The 26,144-nt window shown below is 43.9% G+C and overlaps 1 protein-coding gene across 2 annotated transcripts; it reads right to left on the bottom strand.

The window, feature by feature from the left end:
• Nucleotides 1–4,686: 4,686 nt before the first annotated feature.
• On the bottom strand, nt 4,687–24,220 carry TCP11 (t-complex 11). Of its 2 annotated transcripts, XM_079148965.1 has the most exons (11): nt 24,142–24,220; nt 23,744–23,881; nt 20,487–20,586; nt 17,771–17,869; nt 12,430–12,556; nt 8,708–8,928; nt 7,912–8,048; nt 7,493–7,710; nt 7,224–7,405; nt 6,258–6,421; nt 4,687–5,476 (listed from the first exon to the last, which is right to left on the bottom strand). In XM_079148965.1, exons 2-11 carry the CDS (start codon nt 23,865–23,867, stop codon nt 5,244–5,246), a joined length of 1,605 nt encoding a protein of 534 aa, XP_079005091.1. In that variant the 5' UTR covers nt 23,868–23,881; nt 24,142–24,220; the 3' UTR covers nt 4,687–5,243. The 2 variants fall into 2 exon arrangements, with proteins under 2 accessions (XP_079005091.1, XP_079005092.1); XM_079148966.1 differs by lacking the exon at nt 17,771–17,869 and having other exon boundaries at nt 20,487–20,571.
• Between the last annotated feature and the right edge of the window lie 1,924 nt (nt 24,221–26,144).

The raw sequence follows: 26,144 nt of genomic DNA, 5'->3' as shown, positions 1-26,144 counted from the left end.
GATAACCCTTCCAGGTCATGCCGCCGCTGACCTACTTCCTGTAGCTAGGCCCCAGCACCTAGTTGCTACCACCTTGCGATGATGCCAAATTACTCATTCTTCAGTGATCCATGAATATTTTGACGATGTCAGAGCCTCATGATCCAATCCCTTCCCAAGAGCCCTGTTCCAAACACCACTGCACTGGGGGCCACACCTTCAGCACATGAGCCTTTGGGGGACATTCCAGGTCCAAACCATAACAAGCACTGATGCTGGCGATTTGGATGTACCAAAGAGAAGCCACAAGTGCCTCCTCTAAGCGAAAAGTGAGCACTCCCGACTCAATAAGGAAAAATATGCCGAGTTGCTAGATCAACAATGTGACAAATCTGTGACACTATGAAGAAGTGAAAAGAAGTTCAGCTACTTATACTGTCATACCTCAAACTACAAAAGTCACGGCTGCAGTACGCAATGACTTAGTTGTGATGGAAAAGGCATTCAACTTGTAGGAAGATAAGAACAGAAAACGGCTGTGGCTGTTGACAACACTGTGCAGAAAGCACTGACCCTACACAAAGACCTCAGCAAGGGACATCCTGGAACAAGTGACACGAGCCATTAACTACAATGAGGGACGGCTACACAGATTCGAGAATAGGTTTGGATGGAAAAACACAAAGATTAGTGAGGAGGCTGTGTTTGTCAATGAAGCATCTGCTGCCACCTTTCCAGCAGGGTTGAAGTTAGGAGAAAGGACACCATCCACAGGAAGTCTTCAGCTGTGATGAGAGAGAATGCTCACTAGCACCTACCTGCATGAAAGAGCGAAGGAGGCACCAGTGCATGGGACGTGACAGGACAGGTGGACTCTGATACTACGTGGCGATGCCACAGGGCATGTAATAAAGCCAGGGGTAATGCAGAGAGACAGGACACATGTACTCTCAAAGTCAGGATTTACCTGCCCATGTTCTGAGAAAGCATGTGCGACAGTCATCTTGTTGATGGACTGTCAAACCAGGAATAACAAGCGTGTGTGGCAGAGGAAGGGCTAGACATTGCAGCTGGCCATTCTGAATCTGTTTGCTATAAAAATCACAATATCTAGGTTATTTTTCAATTGTACAAATACAACATCATTGCCTCAGCCCCTTGGCCAGGGCACTATTTGGTTTTCCAAGGCCACATCCCCCTGCCTGTTTTTTCTTTTTTTAACTCATCATCAGTAATTGATGCAGACCTTAAAGCTAGACATAATGCAATTCTAGAAATCCTTCGCTCCTGCTGATGCATAACATTCTTCAAAGTTGCAATGGATGAATTAAAACCAGAAACTGCAAATGCCTGCAGAAGAATATATAGATCGAATCAAGAGTGATTTCAAAGGCTACCTAGGGATTGATAGAAAAGTGAGAAAAATATCCAGGCAGCAAGAGATGCTGCTAGAGAAGGATTTGCCAACATTCCTGAGGAACTGGGAGAACATATTGAAAGCCTTGAAAAGTATTAACAAGAAAGGAATGGGGGCTAGGGATATAGCTCAGTTGATAGAGTGCTTGCCTCACAAGCATAAGGTCCTGGGTTCAATCCCCAGCACCGCAAAAAAAAAAAAAAAAAAAAAAGAATTGGAAGAACTTGAATCATTTACAGAGGAAGAAGCTGAAGAAACAAGCAGAACCAGTAACATAGACATTACTGACATTTGCTGAAGTATTTCAAATTGCAGACATCAAAAGACAAAGCTACAGAATACGACCCTCAGATGGAATGCAGCATTGAAGTCACCCACATGACCACCAGAGGACTGAAACTTCTGAGGCCATACTTTGATGAGTTGAAGGCAGGGAGGGTGTGGCTCAGAGGTAGAACATCGCCTGACACGCACGGGGCCTTGGACTCTAACCGCAGGACCACAACCAAACAAAAAACAACTTACAGTTAGAAGAAATTCCAGTTAGTGACATCAAGCCACTTACTACAAGTGAGGGAAAAAGCCTTCAACTATTGAGGACCTCCAATCAGCACAGGCCCTGTCAGTGCTCAGTGACCAGACAGATGACCCCGCTGATGTACCATCAGAATGTTGATAACAGCTCAAGACTGAGCCAGATGACTTCACTTTATCTCATCACAAGAACGAGAGGACCGCGAAATACTTCTAGAGAGACCACATCCACAGAATTTTACGACAGTTTCTATTAATTGTTTTATTAGCAGTTATTGCTGACAACCAAAAATAATAAAAGAGAGAATATACAGTAATTAAAATCAGAAATGCAAGGTGGAAGAGTTTACTACCAACCCAGAAACAGAGTTCTACGAAAACACCATGAGCAACTGTACGTCAACAAATTCAATAATCTAAATGAAATGGATGAAGTCCCGGGGACATTAAAATGACCAAAACTGATTTAAGAAAAAAAAATTTTTTTGAACAGGCCTATAAGTAGTACAGAGCTTAGTAATGAAAAGCTTCTCAAGGGGACTTCTACAACCAGATGGCTCCACCAGTCTACCGAAGTCTAGCAAGTATTTAAAGAAAGATTAACACCATTCTTTTCAAACTCTTGAGAGAGAGAGAGGGAGAGAGGGAGAGAGGGAGAGAGGGAGAGAGAGAGAGAGAACACACTTCTCAGGTCAGTCAGGAAGCCAGCATCACCCTAACTCCAAAGCCAGGCAAAGACACCACAGGAAAGCTACAGCATGATATCCTTTGTGAAAACAGATGCAGAAACCCTCAATAAAATACTCGCAAACTGGTTCCAACAGCATATTTAAAGGATTTTATTGTCAGACACAGTGGCAGAAAACCGCAGTCTAACTACTCAGGCGGCTGAGACAGCAGGACTGCTCTAGTCAAGCAGTTGGGGGGCAGGTTGGGGCAACATAGCAAGAACCCCATCTCCAAAAAGTGGTTACCAGACACCACGATCGAGTGGGGTTTCCCCGTGAATGCAAGGGTAATTGATGACAGGAAAATCAAATCATGCTAATACAGCACCCTAATAGAGGAAAGCCACATGATCATTTCTTGATTCCTGAAAAAGCATTCAAACACCCTTTTCATAATAAACATGCTGCATTATGAATCTTGAAAGCAAAGCAGTCATAAAAAGCTACATATTAGCTGGACGCAGTGGTGCACACCTATAGTTTCAGTACTCAGGAGGCTCAGGCAGGAGGATCCCAAGTTTGAGGTCAGCCTCAGCAACTTGAGACACTGTCTTAAAATTTTTTAAAAGGGCCGGGGAGATGGGGATGTGGCTCAGTGGCAAAGCACTTGCCTAGCATGAGCAAAGCCCAGAGTTCAATCTCCACGCACACGCTCACACACGTACACAAAAGGCTGGGGAATCACGGCAGCTCTGTGATAGTGCTTGCCTTAGCACGCACAAGGCCCTGGGCTCAACACCCAGCGTGGCTGAAAAACATAAAGCAAAAAGAAAGCTCCATATTATGTATCCATGAAGTAACCAGAGTCAGAAAACTCAGCAAGACAGAAAGCAGATCAGTGGTTGTCAGGGGCGAGGGCCGGGGAAGATGGGGAGCCACTTGTTACTAGAACAGGATTTCCTTTAGTGGTGATGAAAATATTTTGGATTTCGCCAGGATGTTTGTATGACACTGCAAACATGTCAATATCGCTGATAGCAAACTTCATATGACACGTATATTTACCATGATTTAAAATACAAATACAAAAAAATATTAAATCCCCTCAAAACAATGAGCAGGGTGAAATGGATTTAGAGGCAGGATCCCTGTCTGTTCTGTGTGGAAGCACAAGAAAAACCAATTCAAAATATCTAATCCGTTGATTATTCCAGATTTTAATGACTGAGTACAAAGCCAGGTTCTTTGGCCAGCCCGGGTAGGCGCCCCGCAACCAGGCAGTCTTCCTCACGGGACTCCACGAGAGCACCTTTGCCTCCAAGAGCCCGAGGCTTCCAAAATGCAGATGGTTTAAAAATTCAAATTATTAGTTACAAATCAGAGAATCCAATTTGCCAAGCCTCACTGTTTATTAAACACACCACTTTTTCTGGGTTTCCCTGTTCTGCGGTTGCACAGGTAAGAGACTGGAAACTTCCCATGACCCATGACCCATACCCTCCAGCTTTTCTGGCCACCCACCTAGACTATCCTCTAGCAGAGGGCGTCCACTAGGGAAGAGCCCTGGACCAAGCAGAGTTCAAATCCCTCCTGAGTTGTCGCTGCTACGTTAAGGGGGTTACGCTGGGTTCTTCCATCTCCTGAATGGTGAGAACGCTGTCATGTTCTCCTGTCCATTACACAAAAGATCAAATCTGGACTGAATATTTTCCTCATTTCAATCACACTGTTAGGGCTGAAGACAATGGGTTGGGACTGTACAATCCCCCCAGAAAGCCAGTCCTTCCTCTCTCATTTGGTGTCTATCAGTGACCAGGAGATCACAGCCACAGCTCCCAGACCAGAGAGGGGAGGAGGAGGGAGCCCCCCAACTCTGAGCACACACATCCCTCTTGTGAGGAACAAGGTGTTCTAAGCTCAGAGACGGGGGCAGGAGACTTGCTGGGCTAGAGAACAGGACCAGGGAGAAATGGATCCAAGAAGGCCACTGACCTAAAGGCCCCAGCTGAACCCTGACAACTGGAGAGGGCCTGTCTTCAGCACAGCCCGACTGCCAGCTTGCCTACTGCAGCAGGAGGGAGCCGAGGCTCTAGCTATCCCTTTACTTCCTGCATCATCTGAAACCTTCAGGGGCGTCTAGTCCTGATGATGAGCTTCCTAACTTCTTTCAACCACACCCTCTGCTGATCTGAACTGGACAAAAAAAAAAAAAGGCTTCCACAGAAGTCCTTATTTCCACGTTTTGGATAATTCCATGGAGTTCTCAGAGAAATACTTCACCTTAGAGAAACTAATGCTAGGACCTAGGTGTCTTGGCTGCTCAGCTGCACATGCTAAAGGGGCCGATGGCCAAAGAAGGGAGCACAGGGCTTGCTGACTTCTCAGCTAGTTGGGGGCTGAGGGCCTGGCCTCAGCGGCAGCACAGGAAAAGTAGAGGATTGTTTTTGGTTTTTCTTTGCAGTTTGGAAGTTTATTGGTGAATGGGTTTGGGCCAGTTGTTGTTTACTTGCTGGGTCCCTTCAGCCCTAGTATACTGGCTGTGGGATCGGGGGCCTCATTGCCCTGCTGGTCACTGGTGATGTCACCCCAGGAAGATGATGGCCTTTCTCCTGGGTCCAAGGTGCCAGGGCTCTGAGCTGGTGCTATTAGAGAGACTCCACTTTTGTGCTCAAGGCCTGGGCTGGGGAGACAAGGGTTTTGAGGATCTCCGTGTAGTAGGGGCCAAACACCTGCTGATTGTGACGTGTCAGGTTCACAAACTTTTGGCCCAGTTCCGCCAGCTCTGCCTCAATGAGAGTGAGGCCTCCAGGAAGGTCTAACAGAGATCGCTGCACACCAAGAACCAAACAGCACTTGAGAAACAGATGGATCCGCTGATCTGTGAGCAGGAAAAGATGGAGAGAAGGAAAAGGGCAGATTCCAGGGAGAAATGATGGTCCTGTGCTCTGCTTACCATCTTCTAAGCTAAAGAAGATATGAACCAGTCTTCCCACTCACCAGCAGACAAGGAGGTTGCTTTGCTGAGGTTATTTAGCACTCAAGGACAAAGCAAAGATGAAAACAGAACTGGATCAGTCAGTTTCTGAGCATTCAGGATTGCCTAAGTGGCCATTTGTTAGATCCTGAGTAGCCGACATACAGGAGGATCTTAGCGTGGTTCTTCAGATGGCTGAGCTTAGAAGCAAACTGGCCAAGCTCATGGCCTCCATTCCAACAGGTGGACAGAGGATTTCCTTATCATGGGGACATGTTCTCCAGCCTAATTCAGCAACACTTTTTGTTGTTTTGGTTTTGTGGAGCTGGGGATGGAACTCAGGCCTTGTGCAGGCTAGGCAAAAGCTCCCCAACTGAGCTGCATCCCCAGCCCAGCAACAGTTTCTCATTGGCAGGTGTGTGTGTGTGTGTGCGTGCGCGCGCATGTGCTGATGTATGTCAAATGTCTTGGATCACAGTGAGAGGACAACCAGTTTGGACAGTATCCCACACAGAGAGGTCCTGAGTTCCTGGAGGCAAATCACCCATAGTCAGTCTCTGAACTGAAGAGGAAAACCATGGCTTGCCCAGGACCTGGCCTTTGATTGTTGAATGGCTCAGAACCGACTTCCAGGCTGGGACACTCTCTCCCTCCAACGTACTTCCCACCCTTCAGGCATGCTCACCAATGACACTGCGGACACAGTTCTCCTTCTTGGCGATGTTCTGGAGCTGTCCTATCAGAGAGGCTGTGTTGTCACTGCTCAGCGCAGCGAGGCCCATCGTCTTGAGGCTTTGATGGATTTCCTGAGACACCTGTTCACTCACAGTCTGCATCGCCGCCTCAGGCCTAGACCATGAAAGAAAGTCACCTGGTACCCACGAGGTGACCTGGCAGAGGCACATAAATGCAGGAAACTCCACAAGAATTTAGGCCCAGTTGAGAGGGAGTCCCAGCCATCTACCTAGCCCCCAAACCCTGGCAAGCAGCAGGCCGGTGGACAGTATCGTGTCCTCCCTGCTTCCTTCAAGGACACCAACTGCTTTCTATATATGGCACCACATCCTACTCCTTAGAACAGACTATAAAACCAACTCTGGAAAGGGGCTCAGCTCGGCCCTAGGAACCACTCAAATGTCTTTACTCCATGGACTTTATACATTTTTAAGATTTTCCTTGGCCATTTGTCCTATATCTCATCAATGACAATTCTGCCCTTCTCGGTTTTTTTTTTTTTTTTTTTTTTTTTTTTTGGTGATGCTGGGAATTAAGCCCAGGGCTCCCTACATGCTGGGCAGGCTTTCTACCTCTGAGCCACATGCCCGGCCCCGAGCTTGGTCTCTGGTTCTTCTCCTGCCTTTGGTGTGCTGGCCTGCACTCAGGAGGTGTTCCGTCTCTGTTGCTGACTGACCAGCTCCTGGGTAAGCACAGCACCAACCCACGACAATTCCCACAACAATGACCCCTTTGCTGCAGACTATTCTCCACGCTACCTTTTCTGAAAGGAAGTTTTATTTTTCTTTATCAGAAACCTCAAGATCACTTAGGGAAAGAAACCACCATTTGTGGGTGGCTCCCAAGGGTCTGTGGTCTGTTGTGGTATGGAAGCAATGATTCACCTTCTACTCTAAAAGAGACATACGCTGCTCACCTGGAGTTAAATTCCTCCATCAGGGACTTGGTTATGCGTTTCAGTTTATCCACAAACTGGGGTGAACCAAACAAAACACTGCCAGAGAAACTACTGGCCACTAGCAAGACCGAGGCCAGGATGGTTAACTGGTGCAACTGGGACTCCAGCTCCTGCAGCCGGGTTCTGTCCATCAACAGGGTCTGGGAAGCAGAGGGGAGCAGGCAGTCAGGGGAGCATATGGCGACAGAGAGCCTGGCCACAAACGTAGGCAAACCCCACAGTCCTACCTCAGGGAACTCTTCGTTTTCAGGGTCCCAAAGGAGGAGGTTCAGGAAGCCCTGCGACAACACCATCGTGGGGCTCAGGGGCTCGGAGTTGCTGGCTGCCTCACTTGGAGCAGGGCCCGCCACACTGGAAGAGTCAGGCGTGTCCAGGCAAGCCGGAGGTGGGGTAGACAGGTCCGCTGCTGCTTGGGTCAGCCACTTGGTGGTGTGGTCCAGGAGGCCTGGGGCAGGGAAGGGAGTTTGTGAGCATCTTTGGCACCTTTTTCTCTGGGCCTCAAGACCAAGGTTGCTTTCAAAAGATACCCCTGGTTAGTAGGTACCGGCTCTGGGGCCTGTCTGAACGCTCTACTCCTACAGTCTGCATGTGCTCTTATGCAGGCCACGGCAGGCTCCTGCCTTCCTGCTCCCCACGCCATACATACTGGGCTGCTTGTTGAGTTGCTCCTGGAATTTAGCTCGTTCCAACTGGATGGAATGTTCCTGAAGGTGCGGCTGCAGGCTCTGGATAGTGTAATTCACCATGTCCATTTTCATCAGGCCCAGAACCTGGAAGATTCCTCTGACATGGGGGAAACAGAATATTTACACCATGAAAGGAAATCTAGTGAGAGGGAAACCCACAGGGGGGTCATTAAATCACTGTTCTCTAGAATTAAGAGAGGCCTTAAAACTAACAGTCCTGCCTTCTACATTCACAGAAAATGCTTGACCCAAAGCCCCAGTGAGTGAGTGGCAGAACTGGGCCGTCTCTTTCTCTACGGTCTCTGCAAAGGGCTGTCAGTGGAGGCTGTCAGAGAGCCTGCCAGCGAACCTCTCTGGGGTGGGATCACAGGTGATGCTATTCTTGACTCTTTGGGCCAGTGGCGGCAGCTTCTTTTTTTATTCTCTCTTCCTGGGTCTCAGTTCCTTAGTTCCTAAAGCTATCCATCCTCGTCCCCTTATATGTGAACTGGGCAAGAGAAAACCAGGAAAGGAGCAATCTCACTCTTTAGAAGAAAGGATTTTGTCTTATGGTAGCATGTTACACAGCTGAGCCCAATCAATCCGAGAATAGACAAAAGGCCATGTTGAGGCCATCTTTGGAAAAGAAAAACAGTAAGCCCGAGAGGAAAAAAGGGGCATTGGGTCTTCAGCGGGGAAGAGTCAATCCAGGCAATGGCTACCATCTGGGTCTGGCTTGCGGATCAGGGGTCAGGAATCAGCAATCAAGTTTCATACCTCAATAACCGAACAGGGTCTGAGATGTTCTCAAGTTTCTGTACTGCTTCATCTCGAACGGGCGCACACAACAGAGTCATCATGTTGAGGATGTATTTTGAAAGGTAAGGGACATCCAGGGCTCCGTGTTCTGCTTCCTGCTTGATCAACTCCATGTCCAGAGCTTCTTCAATCTCACTTCTCAGGCGGTTCTGGCGTGGTAACAGCAGCGACAGCAAGATCTGCCCAGGAAGAGTCAAAGAGCAACTTGGCTCTCTTCAGAGCCCCAGATTCTCCCCAGTGGGCACCCCCGTTACCTTATTTGATGGTGCCCCAGGACCTCACACGTTCTAGGCAAGCACTCTTACCCTGAGTCACACCTCCAGCCCTGGGAAACCCCTTTAGCCAAAGATATTCCAACCTAGGCCTTTTTAAAAAAATTTTTTTAATTCTAGATGGACATAATAACTTTATTCATTTATTCTTATGTGATGCAGAAGATCAAATCCAGTGCCTCACACATGCTAGGCAAGCACACTTACCCTAAGCTACAACCCCAGCCCTCAAACCTATATCTTTTAAGGAACAACAATTTGGGTCCCTAAATTCCCTATAGGATATTATTTATTTTTGTTTGGAGGGGGCAATGATAATTCAAATTTTAAGGGGATCGATCATAGCAATAATATATCATTTTCTAGAGAAAAGAGGATAAAGAGATCAACAGAATCAAGGAATATAGTAATAAGAAGTTACAGGGTACAACAAATATAAAATATTTTCACATGGTAACGATGTACTCTTAATTTTAAAAGGTAGGCATTTTTGAGAGGTAAAGATGAAATAGACAAAGGAACTGTTCTGAGTTACCTGAAGTTGCCCATTAACCCAAAAATATAAGTCCTGGGGGTCAGGGATTCTAATTCACCTCTCTGCCTCTGTAACACATAACACGGTGAGGTCTGGGCTGGGCTCAGTCGACGCTTCAGCAAATGGAGCACTGTGCTGTCAGAGCAAGACCCCACTGTACAGCTTTAGGTTAGACAAAAGGAAAGCTGCTTGCACTCTCTTATAAGTGTTAAGCTAGGACAGTTACCAACGTGGAGATTCTCTGTTCCAAATTAACCCTTCAGTGCCTACTTGGAGAAGATGGAGCTGGGTCCTTGAAATATTTTTCCTTGGCTGGTTGGTAGGTTTTTGTCCATAGAGGGTGCTGAAGGGATTCTCAAGAGGAGGCCTTCCTTCCTGACTCTGGCCTACTCCTCCTAGCAAGTTCCTATATCATGGAAGCTTCTGTATTCAAACTACTGTATGGTTCTGACTCCTTATTATACCCTGACTGATGAACAAATTGGCACTGTAAGTGAGGTTTGAACTCAAACAGTTGTATGCCCTTTGGATTCCATGAGCAGGAAATAGTGAGCATTTTAGATGCCTTAGAGAGATACTGCAGCCTGGAAGATGGCAGATAACCCCCACACAAATTCAGAGGCCTGTCACACTTCAGTGGTTTCTACAGCTTCAGGGGTCTGGTCAGGTGCCCCCCCGAGAGGAAAAACAAGTTGCTACCTTTGAACCACCCACCATCAAAACAAAAGGCACAACACTTGGTAGGCTTTTTGGATTTTCAAGGCAATGTACACCAAATTTGAGTTTACTATTTTGGCACTCATTTAGAATCACTCATAAGGTTACAAATTTCAAGTGAGTACTAGAGCAAGAGTAGGCTCTGCAGCAAGTTCAGACTCAGTACAAGCCACTATACAATCAGGGTCTTATGATCCTGGAGATCCAATGATATATTAAGTGTCCACAGTAATCAAGGATGCTGTAAAGGAGTGTCTTGCAAGCAATCATAGGAGAATCCCAACATAAACCTTTGGGATTCTGGAGCAAATCTACACCCTCGGTGCAAACAACTATCTGCCTTTTGAGAAAGGGTTTACTGCTAAGCCTATGGCATCAAGTGACCATACAACCTGAGCTTCCCATTAGGAACTAGGTATTGTGTAACATACCCAGTCAATAACGTTGGACAAGCACAAGAGAAATGCACTATCAAATAAAAATGGTCTGTAAGCAGCCAAGCATACAATGGAAAAAAGGGACAGATATATAGACAGACAGAAAGAGAACCCAGAAATAAAACCTGGATACATGGTCAAATGATTTTGAACAGCAAGGCCAAGATCATTTGATGGGGAAAGAACAGCTTTTTCAACAGACGGTGTTTGAAAAAATGGATATCCACATGTAAAAGAATGAAGTTGAATGAAGTTATTTATTAAAAAATATTTCAAAATGGATCAAAGACGTAAAACCTAAGAGCTGAAACTATGAAACACTTAAAAGAAACCATAGGAAGGGCTGGGGCTGTGGCTTGGAGGAAGAGCACTTGCTGATATGCATGAGGTCCTGGTTTGATCCCCAGCACTGCATAGGAGGGAAAAAAGTTTCATGATCCTGAATTTGGTAAACTTCATCAAAATTAAAACTCTTGTGCATCACAGGACCAAAAAAAGAAATGAAAAACACCAACTACAGAATGAGAAAATATTTGCCAGTCTTACATCTGACAAAGATTTAGTATGTATAATATGTAAAGAATTCCTAAAATTCAACAACAAAAAGGCAAACAATCCTATTTAAAGATAGGCAAAGGACTTGGGTAAACACTTCTTCAAAGATGTAAAAATGGCCAGTAAGTACATGAATAGGTGCTCAACTTCTATAACCACTGGAAAAATGCAAGTGAAAACCACACTGAGATAATGTTTCACACCCACTAGAAAGCTAAGATCCAAAGAATGGAATAGAGCACCAGCCCCAGTGGTGCATGCCTGTGATCCTAGCTACTTGGGAGGCTGAGGCAGGAGGATAACAAGTTCAAAGCCAGCCTCAACAACTTAGTAAGACCCTGTCTCAAAATAAAAAATAAAAAGGGCAGGGTGGCTGGAGTTGTGGCTCAGTGGTAGAGTGCTTGCTTGGCAAGTGTGAGGCCCTGGGTTCAATATCCAGCATCACATATAAATAAAATAAAAGATCTCTTGACAACTAAAATACATATATTAAAGAAAAAATAAAAGGGCTAAGGATATAGCTCACTAGTAAAGTCCCTTTGGGCTCAATCGTCTCTCTCTCTCTCTCTCTCTCTCTCTCTCACACACACACACACAATCAGAAAATGGAGAGGCTGGGGTTATAGCTCAGTGGCAGAACACTTGCCACACACATGTGAGGCACTGGGTTCAATCATCAGCACCATATAAAAATAAATAAGTAAATAAAAATATTCTGTCCATCTACAACTAAAATATATTTTAAAAAAGAAAGAAAATGGAAAGTGTTGGCAAAGATGTAGAGAAATTGGAACTTCCAGCAATTCCATTTCTAAGCATACACCTAAAAGAATTCCACGCAGGGACTCAGATAGATACCTGTACACCAATGTTGACAGCAGAATTATTCACAATAGTCAAAACAAAAACACCTATCAACTGATGAATGAAGAAAATGTAGTTTATCCATGGAATAGAATATTAGTCACAAAAAGGAATGAAATTCTGATAAGTGCCCTCATTTCTCTAATTCTGTTGTTATAGTTATTTTTATATTAAACCATTCCTGTTCAAATTTCTGCATGACTGATTCATAGACCCTGTTCAGTTAGGATTTTCTAGTCATTAATATTCGATAGGCCAGGATATCTAGAAACTTTCTATTTACAAATGGACACCACTCACCTCTTTAATTTCTTTCAGAAGTTCAAGAGCACAACTGAAGTCAGGAGGAGTAGCTGACAGCTGTTCTTTAAGATGGTCCCAAAAGTCATTGTGCATTGTCTCCTTGACCTTGCCTTCCGAACTGTGACTAGGTTAAAAGAGAAAATTACTCTATCTACCCAAAAACATAGGTATAGGATAATAATTGCCTAAGCCCCAAACAGTATTTGATATGGAAAAAGATAATCACACTGACAAGACAATGCCAGGATCTATGGACTGCAGCAGGGCTGAACAAGCTATGGTGAGACAGAGTTCAAGGGCATCAGCACGACCTCTCAGAAGGGCTCTCATGGTTCCAGAGTGGTCCCTTCTCTGCAGGGGGAAGAACCCTGAACAAGTGGAGTCAGGCTGTCTTGGCACTCACTGTGCACTCTAGTCTAGGTATATGCCTTAGTGTCTGTGTACGTGTGTGTGTGTATGTACGTGTGTACAGACATTTATGTGCATTTATATATGGCATTAAATGAAATTATCTTTCATTTTCTTAGACTCCTAATCTAGGAAAGTTTTCCTTCTATGATAACACCTGAATGTAGAGACACATTTCTAAATCCACAGGTCTAAGACAAAATTATTGCCTTCCCCCCAACCACACACACCTCTATCACCCCTATTCCTTTTGAATTCCCAATCTCAATGGCATTACTATCTAAAGAGTCATGGAAGTTAGAAAGATCAGATTTTTTTTTTTTTTTTTTCACCTTAAAAATATAATGATGCAAGGTATTGGGGTTTAACTCAGTGACAGAGCACTTGCCTAGCACACGCAAGGGCCTGAGTTTGGTCCTTGGCCCCGAGGAAAAAAATATATATATACACAATACAAAGGCAATTCAATTGAGAAAGGAGAACCATTTCAACAAATGGTGTTGGAATGGCCAGACATTCACATGCAAAAAATTAACCTAAAACAGATCTTACACACTTCACAAAAGTTAACTCAAAGTGGATCACAGATCTAAAAGTAAAACACAAAACAATAGAACTCCAAAAAGATAACCAGGAGAAAATCTAAGTGACCTTGGGTTTGATAATTAATTTTTAGAGACAACAGCAAAAGCAAGATCCAGGAAATGAAAGATTGGAAAGTTGGAATTCATTAAAATTAAAAACTTCTGCTCCGTGAAAAACACTACCAAAAGAATGGAAAGACCAGCCATAGACTGGAGACTATCTTTGATAAAAGATATGTATCCAAAAATGTACAAAGAACTCCTAAAACTCAACGATAGGAAAATGAACAACGAGGAAAGACGAGGACTGTGTAGCAAGCCCCTCTTAATGTCAGACACATTTGGTCCTAAGGACTGTCCTTTAGCTTAACCTCAGGTCCATCTAATAGATAATGTTACAACTTCATTTTAAAAAATTAAATAATGGCCAGGCGCAGTGGCATAAGCCTATAATCCCAGCCGCTCAGCAGGCTGAGGGAGGAAGATGGTGAGTTCAAAGCAGGTCTCAGCAACTTAGTGAGGCCCTAAGCTACTCGATGAGACCCTGTCTCTAAATAATATATAAAAAGGGCTGGGGATGTGTCTCAGAAGTAAAGACCCGTGGGTTCAATCCCCAGTACCAAAAACAAACACACAAACCAAAAACAAAAACAAAAACAAAAAAAATTAAATTTAAATTAAATTTAAAAAAAGAAAAGAAAATGAACAACACAAGAGCTGGGAACTAGCTCAGTGGTAGAGCACCTGCCTAGCATGCACGAGGCCCTGGGTTCAATCCCCAGGACTGAAAAAAAATCTCTAAGAAAATGAGCAACCCAATCGAAAAACTGAGTCAAAGACCTTAACAGAAATTTCAATAAAGAAGATACACAAAATCAGCATATGAAACGATGTTCAACACCATTAAAGAATTGCAAATTGAAACAACAATGAACACTACAGGCCTATCTGAATGGCCCAAATGGGAGCTCTCATCCAGGGCTGGTGAGAGCAAAGTGCTACTGCCAGTCTAAAAGGCAGTTTGGTAGCTTCCTAGAAAACTAAGAACTTCTTGCCACATGATCCAGCAATCATGCTCCTTGGTATTTACCTTGAGGGTCTGAAGATTCATGTCCACAAAAATACCTGTATATAAATGTTTATATCAGTTTTATTCATAATTGCTAAGACTTGGAAGCAACCAAAATGTCCTCCAATTGGCAAATGGATAAATTGGTATATCCATACAAAAAAGTACTCTTCATGAAGAAGTACCATTTATAAAGTTAATAAAAAGAAATGATCTATCGAGTCACAAGAAAACACAAATCTTAAATGCCTATTACTAAGTGAAAGAAGCAAATCTGAAGAGTTAGACATCGTAGATCCCAACAGTATAATATTCTGGAAGAGGCAAAACTATGAAGACAGTAAAAGATCAGCGGTTGGCAAGGGCCTCGTGGTTGAGGTAAGGATGAAGAGGTGGAGCATGGGACTTTCAGGCAGTGAAATCACTCTATGCGACTCAGTACTAGTGAAAACACATCAATACAGTTTTCAAAATCCACAGAATGTTTAACACAAAAAGTGAACGGCAATCGGCTGTGATGGTGCACACATACAATCCCAGCAACTCAGGAGGCTGAGGCAGGAGGATGGGAAGTTCATGGCCAGCCTCAGCAACCTAGCAAGACCCTGGGCTCAAAATAAAAATTAAAGGGCTAGGATGTGTCTCAATGGTAGAGCAGACAAGGGTTCAATCCACAGTACTGTCCCCCCACCAAAAAAAAAAAAAAGTGGACTCCATATACGCCACGGACGTGAGTCCATAATAATGAAGGAACAGTGGATCACCAGTTGTAACACACGTGCCACATTGATACAAGACACATAATGGTAACTGCGTAAGTGAGAGGGCATGGGGACTCTTCTTTTTCTACAAATCTGAAGCTACTTTAAAATACATCGTATTTAAAAAGTGAAAGTACAGGAATCAGTTCTCCTATGAGAGTTTATTTAAATGATGCCTCTGACCTACAGAGTTAGACTACTAAGAGAACGTTTGAAAATTCTGAGGCTGTATCTAGTTGTTGTCAGATAGCTACTGGTGTCCTTGAATCAAACATCCCCCTCAAAATATACAGTAGGAATACACATCTCTTGAATAAAAAATACGAATGATACAAAGATAAAAACAAAGAGTCCCCGTTCTCTTCCCCACACCCCATCTCCATTAGCCTCCATTGTGCAGGGTTTGTCTATACCACTTTCTCCTCATCCTGTTCCTCCAGCTGACTGCCAAGTGCCACCGATTCTGCTTCTTGAACGTCTCTGGACTCCGCCCTTCCTACCATCATCTCTTACCATTAACTTGTCCCCGTGTCTCTAGTCTCGTCCAATTTTAATCTGTTTTCCACACTGCCATCAACCCATTCTAAAACTAAATATTTTCTAAGATGCAATTCTGATCATGTCATGCTTGCTTAAAGGCGTCTGGGGACTCCCTCTCACCAGCAGGATAAATGGCTTGTAACTAGTGGGGCTTAGAAAGTGATGCTCCAAAATATGCCTTTGGACTTCACACTCAGAGCAGCTGGGGAACAGCTATGCAAGGAAGGACTTTCACTGAAGTTCCCCCTTGGACCCAAGGCGGGATCCTGCTCAAGATATTCTGTTGCTGTCAATCACTTCTGTCGCCCATCAACTGTGGGAGCTTGATACATATCACAGGAAGGAAGACTAGAGTGGATACCACACCCAGCGACCAGACAGTTCCGGCGACTGTCTATTCTTTGGGCCCACTCACCTCCCTTAAAAATCATTTACTATTAGAATGAATGGGACGTAACTTTCCTATGCTCATATGCAAACACACCACCAGTATAACTCCACATCATGTTCAACCCACAAGAATGGAATCAAAATTGTAATGGGCGGCACCCCAAGTATATATAATATGTCAAAATATACCCTGCTGTCATGTATAGCTAAAAACAACAAAGAAAGAAAAAATAATAATTCACCTTTCCTTTCAATCTGCCTGCACCCCTCCCTTCACCCCCCCCTCTGAAGAAGGTATTTTAGCTTCAACTGTCTGGCCCCTCTTTGAGTGTCAAGGTGAGTGATTCCCATGTGCCTGCATGTTAACAGCACTGTGCCTTTTCTGTTGAACGATCTAGTGTCAGTTTATCTCAGTGGATTCTGAAATTCAAGAAGAAAAGCTTGAGAGGGAAAGTTTCAATTTCCCTACAATTTTGGCCTAGTCAGCAGGTTAACAAGTCTCTGGTCATTTCAGAGCCTACAGGTGAGATCCTAGAACAAGCGACAAAAAGTTAGCAAAGAAAAGTAATGATTTTCACCATAGTTAGTGCTCTTGGATGTCCACTTATAGAGATTGGGTGAGGGTGGTAAAGAGTCTCTTTGTCTTTTTTCCTTTCTAAATTTACCAGGGGTGGGAAACATGCACGAACTAGTTCTTATGTTGGTTTGAATTGCTTTTGGAATAAATAAATTGGTTATATTTAAAGAAAAAAATTTAGAGAGCTCTCATTTTAAACAATCATCTTTGTGGTACCTCTAGAAATGCAACTTAAAATAGACAGAATGGGCATGGTGGTCCGTGCTTATAATCCCAGCAGCTCGGGAGGCTGAGGTAGGAGGATTAGAAATTTAAAGCCAGCCTCAGAAACTTAGTGATGCCCTAAGCAACTTAGTGAGACACTGTCTAAACTAATTAATTATTTTTTTTAAAAGGGCTGGGGATGCAGCTCAGTGGTTAAGCACTCCTAGGTTCAATCCCTAGGAACAAAAATAAATACACAGGAATCAGATTTAGAACAAAGTTTAAATTTTTTTTTGTCTTTTGTACTGGGATTGAACCCAGAGGTACTTAACCACTGAGCCATATCTCCAGTGCTTTTGATGTTTTATTTTGAGACAGGGTCTCACTAAGTTGCTGAGATCCTCTTGCCTTAGCCTCCCAAGTCACTGTGATTACAGGTGTGCTAATTTTAGCACACATCTGGCTAAAATTCTTTAAATCAGAAGATCTTTTGAATCTCTGGGTCCCTGATTTAAACTTTCACTCCTTTGAATCTAACTCTTATTTCTTCAGTAATTTAATTCCTTGAGCTCAGGAGAAAAACATCTGAAAAAAAAAAATTAGTTTGAACTGCTTGTTTTGAATTTGTATGCTGCTTGGCTATGGGGTACTAATTTGTTAGTGATTCTTTCCTCTTCTAGGAAGTTGTTTTCTTGTACTCTTCCCTCCCTGCGGGTCAATGGATTATGGGGTCTGTGGGAAGGCAGCCAACCACCAGGCTGGAAACCCCGAGAATACAGTCCACAGCCCACTGGCAGCAGCATACCGACTACTGAGTTGTCTCAGCTCTTCTTTCTTCTTGCCCATCTTTACAAGTGGTCTGACTCTTGAAAGGGCTGCATCTTTTGCTCCCTCTTCTGAAGACCTTGGTTGAAGTCATAAAAGATTTAGTTAGCTTTGGTCTTGGGTAAAAATTAATTTGATTTATACTTGTGCCTTGAGTCACCGGTACATACACTTTTGGTTTAGACCTGACTTGTATTCAGAGCATAAGACATTTTTTCCTTCTCTCCTAAGCAACAATGGAACCATATACTCAAAGAGAAAGAAACTGATTTATCCAAATACTTCAGAAATAGCTCTAAGTTGGGCACAGAAAAATCTTTTTTTTTTTTTTTTTTTTTTTTTTTTTAGTTGCAAACCTGCTCTCTGATTTGAAAGACAAGACAAGACAGATGGGTCAACCCCTTTATCACACCAGGCTACAACCTAATTTTTTAAAGAAAAATATCAACAATCTTCGCTTTTTTCCCCCCCAGTGTTGGGAATCAAACTCAGGTTCTCCTGCATGCTAGGCAAGCACTCTGTCACTGAGTTACAGGTTTTTGTTTGTTTGTTTGCCCCCCCCCCCCCAACAGGGTCTCACTAAGTTGCTGAGACTGGCCTTGAACTTGTGATCCTCCTGCCTCAGCCTCCTGAATAGTTGGGATTACAGGCACGTGCCACCATACTCAGCTGCAACTTGAATCTTTATAAAGACTTAAGTATGATTCTAGAAGCAACCCAGAGTTCACCAATTGTTCTCATCAACCACAGAAACTTTCCTGTTTGCCTTCAGAAGTTTATAGACATTATAAGAACGAGGACATGAAAAACAGAACTTCTATACTTAAAAAGAAGGAAAGACATTTTTTAAAAGAGCTCTATGATCAAAAGTTGGTTCAGGTAAAAGCTGATATTCAGGCTATCGTTTTTGCAATGTTTCTCTCTGCAGGCTCCTGCCGCTGCCGTGGAAATGTCTCAGTCAACTGAACCCGTTTTTGAACATCTGCTAGTCACTTTTTCCCCACTGGCTTCTCCTGGCCTGAGCCTAGCATTTGTTCTTGCTCCTCCTCCTCCTTTGCCACCTCTGATCTTCCATCCAATTCCCTTTAACCTTCCCCCTGAGCCCTGCCGCCTCTATTTGGTGTTTGGTGGATGAAAAATTATCAAAGGAAATACTGGGGTTCTGACTATCATACAAAGGTGCTGAGGGGGATTTCTGGTGACCCTGAGACCCCCTGAAGAACGCAGGTATGGTGCCTCCCCTTCGAGAGGTTTTCTGTCTTCTTCATGGAGCCCCAAAAGTCATGACTAGGTTCCTCCCAGATCTGAAGCTCTTTTCTGCACTGATCTCCCTGGTCTCTGGGTTTTGGGGGTACCAAGAATTACTTTATACTTAAAGAGGGCATTTGGCCTCTCGTGATAGCTCACTGCCAAGAGATGCAGTTTCAAAGGAAACAGAGTTCCAATGAGTAGTTATTACTGCAGGGGCCAAACTGTGGCTTTCTGTCCACTTTGTTCTTTGTGCACTTAGGTAAGAAACACCTCAGACACCTCAGATTTCTGACTGGGTCAGATAAAAATTGGCAGCAAATGTCAATTTACTGCCCCCCCCAAATTAATAATTGGCCATTGGCTAAGACCTCACAGCCAAAGCCACAAGCTGATGGTAGATATGGTGAACACAGAGGTTGTTGAAATGCCAGCCACCCGCCTCCCTGTGGGGAGACCGGCTGCTCATGGAATGGGCTGGCTGATGCTGGGGTGCCCGCTAGCCTTGGAAAGTTGCCCTTACAACGAGGTACGCTGTAAAAAGCTTTGCACAGACCAGCCCCTGGGCATTTCCCTGGGCTCTGAGAGACCCAGAGGGAAAATAAAAATAGGATCTTTAATTTCTGAAGATTTGAATACTAGGCCCCAGAAACTGCAAATGCTTTATTGGACCGATTGGTTAATGGGCTATGCTCTGAACTCATTAATCCAGTTAAGGAACAAGTTAAATTTAAAAGCCACCGAGCTGGGGCTGGGGTTGTGGCTCAGTGGTAGAATGCCTGCCTAGCATGTATGAGGCACTGGGTTAGATACTCAATACCACATAAAAAATAAAGGTATTGTGTTCATCTACAGCTAAACATATTTTTAAAAAATAAATAAAAAGTTACCTATCTAATAACAATGACTAATATGCAACTTTCTGGCAGTCAGCTGGTTATTTTGTACAGGCTTCTGAATTTTCTTCTAAACTTTCCTTGTAAAATCCTACAATGCATTCCTGAGATTTCATGTTACTTTGACACCCATTTTAAATCCTCCTCAGACACACCTCAAACTCCTGAAAACACTTGCATTCTTTCTCTGTGTCCTTGAGATGTGAATTTTCTTCTCTAAACCATGATACAGGTTGAGCATCCTCAGTCTGAAATAAAAAATGCTCCAAAACCCCAAACTTGTTGAGTGCCAGGCTACTTCCTCAAGACTGTCAGAGAAGATCTGAAATCCCCCTAAACTATTTATTCCAACAATTACTGCTTTGGTTTATTTGCTGTGTTAAATAACATTTGCTTCTTACTAATAATGCTATTACAACTTATTACTTTTCTGTGTAAGAATACAAATACTAAGCACATTGTTACAAAAAATGTTTCACGTCTGGTCAGAAGCCATCAGTGCTAAGCCCGAGGCCAGGATGAATAAAATGGAGAAAGCAGAAACGTCCATACCTGTTTGCAGGCAGATTCTCCTCCACATGGAAATCATGATTCAGTCCAATCTCGCTGCTCAGCTTGGAAACCTCATTCACTGTCTCTGTCAGATCTGTAACTGAAATGGTGGACAAAAGTGAACCTATGAAAGTTTGAATTTCTATTTTATTCAGAGATTTGCTCGAGGTAGTAGGCCTCAAATTTCTAATCCCAGATTCACTCAACCATACTAGCTATTTGTTTTCTGAACTGCCCCATGACAGTGCTAAAAACTCTCAGGGTAGTCCAACATAAAGGAAGGAAAAAATAAAGAATGCAGTTTAATAAAAAAAAATATTAAGTGAAACTGATTGAAAACTTTTCTCTTAAAAAAAAAAAAAAAAAAAAAAAACCCACTCACATTCTCTTAAAATCACACTACTTAGGAGGTTGAGGTAGGAGGATTGCAAACTGGAGGTCAGCTTGAGCAATTAACTAAGCAAGTTCTTGTCTCAAAATAAAATGGAAGGGGCTGGGGTTGTGGCTCAGTGGCAGAGCGCTTGCCTAGCACGTGTGAGGCTCTGGGTTTGATCCTCAGCACCACATAAGAATAAGCCAATAAAGCAAGCTGTTCATCTACAACTACGAAAAAAATTTATTAAATGAAAAAAAAAAAAAAAAAGGGGGGGTGGGGCTGGTACTGTAGCTCAGAGGTAGAGTGATTGCTTGGGTTCAATCCCAAGTGCCAAAAAAAAAGAAGTAACAAAGCTGCAAAGAAACATCTTAAAATTTGTAAAGAATATATTAAAAGTCCTTTCACTTACTGCCTCTGCTGCTACCTACCAAAGATGAAAGTCAAATTCCCTCTAGAAATAACACTCAGATGTTACTGAACAATGCCAATGTCATTTAATCTTTTAAGGCAATACTTCCCAGATTTTAGAATTTCACAGAGTAATAAATTTTCCAAAAAGATTTTAAGTAACTGACCACAACTTTCCAACTTTTATTTTGCAAAGTAGGGACAAGCAAAAATAAGCAATAAAATTTCCACTCTACCACCACCAAAACTGTTTTGTAACAGAAAGGATCATTTAACCTGGAAAAAAAGAAAAAGAAAATATTGTCAAAATAAAGAGCAGTCTTTTAAGCTGAATCAATTTCATTTTTAGTTTTAGGAAAAGTCATTACAATATCTTTATGATTTCATTGCCAATAATATATTTTACACACACACTTTTTTTTTTTTTGTACAGATGATTGAGGGTCACTCTACAACATTCCCAGCCCTTTTCATTTTTTGAGACAGAGGCGTGCTAAGTTGCCGAAGGCTGGCCTCAAACATGTGATCCTCCTGCCTCAGCCTCCACAATAGCTGAGATTATAGGAAGGCACTACTGTGCCTTGTACTAATAATAAATTCACTGCTAATAATTTCATATTTCTAAGAATTCTGTCACAGACCAGAACCAGCACCACAGTTCTAGTCCCTTCATGTCACTGCAGTACTGGGATTCAAGCCAGAGGCCCTCAACCAATGAGCCTTTTTATTCACAGCCATTTTTATTATTTTGAGACAGGGTCTCACTATGTTGCTGAAGCTGACCTCCAACTTGCTGACCTCCTGCCTCAGCCTCCTGAGTAGCTGTGAACTGATACTTGTTGAAGGTAGGTGATGGATAAATGTACGTTCATTATATTAGCTGCTCTACTTTTATAACATGTTACTATAGTCAAAAGATTTTAAAATGTAAAAAGAAAAGTTACTGTAGAAAAGAAGTTACATAAGACAGTGCCTTTCTTCCTAGAAACACGATGAAGTATTTAGGGGTAAAGTGGAGTCTCTGAGACAAGGGGGAGAAAATACATATATGGAGAGAAAATAAAGCAATATGGGAGGACAGTAACAATGTAAGTGTTCACTTTTTTCTAACTTTTCAACAAATTCAAAGTATTTCAAACTAAAAGTTAAGGGGAAAATGTGATTGTAGACCTTTATAAAAAAAACTCAGTCTTTGCTGAGCTGAACCATAAGTGGATGGGTGAAGTTCCCTCGATTTCTGCAGCTTCTCTGAAGAAAGTTTCAGTCAAAATGTCAAAACACAATCAAATATGTAGAACCACTGCTAATTTATAACGCTAAATGAGAATTAGCTACAGTAGCTTACTGAAGGACTTTCCACCTATAACAAGTTAAAGCTCACAGCCTTTTTTATTTTTATATTTATTTATTCATTCATTTATTGCAGTACTAGGGGTTGAACCCAGAGGTGCTCTACCACTGAGCTACATATGCATTTGTTCTAATTAGTTATACATTCACAGCCTGTCCTGAAAGACTGTTCAATTGTTCACAAGTCCAGCACTAAGCTACTCCAGAAAAGTTCTAAAATTCAGGAAAGAAGGCTCAAGAATAATTAGAGATAAAATGTATAAATATCCAGATCCCAAAGATTTTTTTTTTTGGGATAAAATAGTAACTTAACCTAGTCAAACCTAATATACAAAAATGTTTTGAAGGAGTTTGGTTATTCATCTTACTGGGAGGCATCTCACCTATGGATTCACTTAAACAGTCACTGTAAGAACTTAAATTACATTTAGAGAAAAAAAAAAAAAAATCACCCATCTGGTCCACCTGTCTAATAAGCCTTTTTAGTGCGTTTTGTTACCCGGCAGCGACCCCGTGTGGTCATAAGAGAATCATTCTAATTCAACTTCAGTTTGAACTAAAATCTCCCGCTGTCAACCTTCACGAATTTTAGCTCAGGCTGTTGGTGCACGTGGGCAGCCTTTCAGATTGATGGCCTGGGACTCAGTGAGTCTTGAGGTACCATACCACTTAGTGTACAAGAGACCTGGTGCCCTGATATGAACACCAAAGGACATCTACACGGTGCAGAGCTTGCGTATGAGCCCGGGCCAGCATGACTTCAAGCCAACAAAATACCGAAAAAACACAATTCCCATCTGGGATCTTCTGGGTTCTTTAAAATTAACTCCAGATATCTGTCATTTTTCCACTCACAAATTCAAAAGTCGGCTTAGAACTGACTCGGCCTCAAATCTCGTCAGATTCAATTAATCACACGTGGCTTCCTTCTCGGATGTAACTCTGAAGCCCTCTGGTCAACAGAGGGCCTCGGCCTGCAAGTGAAGACAGGGCGGGACAGGGAGCAGCGCAGCGGGGAGAGGAGAGGAGGGCTCCCTCGACCTGGTACCCTCAACGGCCTGCAGCCCAGCGCTCCAGGCTCCCTGCAATCGCACCCCAAGGAATCCAGGAGACCTGGACCTACGTGAAGGCTGGTCCTGGGAGCTGCTCTCGTCTTCCTGGGTCAGTCCTGAGGTCTCGGGCTCGCAGGAGCCGCTCTCCGCGACGCTAGCGTCTTTGGGGGGCACATTCTCCTTGATGTCTGGCATTTTGCTGGTGGTATCTGAGTTGGGGAGAAATGGCACGCCGTTGGCGTCGGGGAAGGGGGCTCCCCAACTGCCAAAGGGGTCCTGAACCCGGGCGGTGGCTTCAGAGTTTCCTAGGGGGCCTGGAGGTGCTCGGGTCACCAGGCAGACAGGCGAGCACAGGGCGGAGACAAGGAGACCCGGGCCAGAGCCAACGTGGCAGCGCCAGGCCCTTCCTCCGCCGCCCGGGACCCCCTCTCTGGGAGCGCCCGGCTCGGGTGGGGCCGCAGCCTCTCACCTTCTCCCCTGCCGCTGGCCGCCCACTCTGGCGTCGGCTCCGGTGGCCTCCTGCTGCCTCGCGGTCCGGACCGAACCACCGCGGCGGGGGCGGCGGGGCGGGAGCGGCCGCGCGGAGGCGCACAGACAACGAAGCCCGCGGGCGCGCGCCCCCGCCGCCTCGCCAGGGGCGCTGGTGGGAGAGTCCGAAAACAAACCGTCCGGGTCGCCGGGGCAACCGGGCGGGGCACGTGTGGCACTCAACCCGCCTAGGCAGGAGCTGCAGGCTCGTGCCTCCCTCGCCAGCTCGACGCCGCCGAGGCCGCCGGTTCCCAGGCCGCCCCCCTAGCGTCCCGGCCAGATAAAGATCACCTGGAACTACTTAGGGAGGCGCAGCCTGTGGTTTTTCTTCAGGCTGTGCCACAGAACCACACCCAGGAGAGGGTGGGCTTAGTGCTTCCTCCGCGCAGTGTGAGAGCAGGGACCAGAGGGCTTAGTCCCATTCTATGGGTGTCCTGGCCCCAGGTTGGCCTTCACAAAGCTGTAAGGGTGGGAGGTGGGTTAGGGTGCATTCAGGCTCTTCCTGCAAGATTGCGAACCTGCGGCTCCCCTGGGACCTTGGGGCTGGACCTCTTGTTCCTTTGCTCCAGATCACCGACCTCTCTCGATTCTGAATCTGATCTGTTTCTGGAGTGACGTGAGGCCCAGGAGTGTCTCCCCTTCACCTAATACCTGCCCTTTCGGGGAGAAAAGGAAAATGACATCTCCATTCCATATTCTCCCACCCAACTCTCTAACTGATTTGATTCCTTACCACAAAAATAAATAAATAAATAAATAAAATAAAAAAAGTATCACCTGTTAAGAAACTGAATTCGTGGGGCATGGTGGCTCACACCTATAATTCCAGTGACTTGAGGGGCTGAGGTTAGGGGGATCATGAGTTGAAAGTCAGCCTTAGCAACTTAGTGAGGCCCTGGGCAACTCAGTGAGACCCTGTCTCTAAAGAAAATGTTAAAAGGACTGGGGATGTGGCTCAGTAGGTAAGCACCCTTGGATTCAATCCCTGGTAGGAAGAGGAGGGGGAGGAGGAGGAGGAGGAGGAGGAGAAGGAGAAGAAGAAGAAAAAGAAGAGGAAGGAACTATGCATTGACCAGGTTCTCATTTATAACTCTTGACTAGTGTGTATGTTTCTTGCACAACTCAGAGGTTTGAAGGAAAGAATTATGGCGAGGCCAGAGAATGTTTTTACTTTTAAAAAGTCAATTCTACTGAGTCTCCAAGAAGACAATGATTGGGATGGTCTAATAACGTTAGTTTCTGTTCATTCAGAGAATGTCTCAAACTAATACATACCAAACATTCTCCCTCCTCCTTGCCCTTTCCTGACACTTCTCTTAGGAGTATCAATTGTGAAGCAGACTCGTAACTTCATTATAGAGTTCAACAAAATAGTTGCTTCATTATTATTTAGCGAGGTATTTAAACTGGGCTATTAATTTTTTTTAAAATCCAGAATTCTATTTGGGCAGTCTAATGTCAGGGAGAAAGTTTCCAAAGTAACACCAATTTGTTCCCTGCCCCCCACAAAATGATTGGCTGTAAAACTCTCCTAGTGATGCCTGAAATTCCCCTAGCAGTTCATTTACATCGGATGAATTTGAGAGTCCTCTTAATATCCAAATTCTCATGGGACAGTCAGTGGGAAGAAAGTTGTGCAGAAGCACATGGTGGTGGTGGGAAACTGCAGACAGCAGAGTACACAAAATTAGAATTTTCCCAGGGTCAGACTAGGTATAGCATTTCATGATCTTTTATCACTAATACTTATCAGAACCAACCAGGCAAAAGTTAGAGGTTGGGGGAATAGAAAGATAATGTGAGAGATATACACTCCTTCCCTTTGGGGTCCTAGTTAATCACTGATTTGGGTTTAATTATTTACTCAGTGCTTTTACATTGCAAATCCATATGCTCTGCACACAATCCTAGCTATTCAATAAGCAAGGCAGGTGTTATATTGAA

Source organism: Sciurus vulgaris, assembly GCF_902686455.1.
Source record: "Sciurus vulgaris genome assembly, chromosome: 7".
Classification (NCBI taxonomy): domain Eukaryota; kingdom Metazoa; phylum Chordata; class Mammalia; order Rodentia; family Sciuridae; genus Sciurus; species Sciurus vulgaris.
The sequence above is the reverse complement of the archived record's forward strand: the minus strand, read 5'-3'. Positions and strand labels throughout refer to the sequence as shown.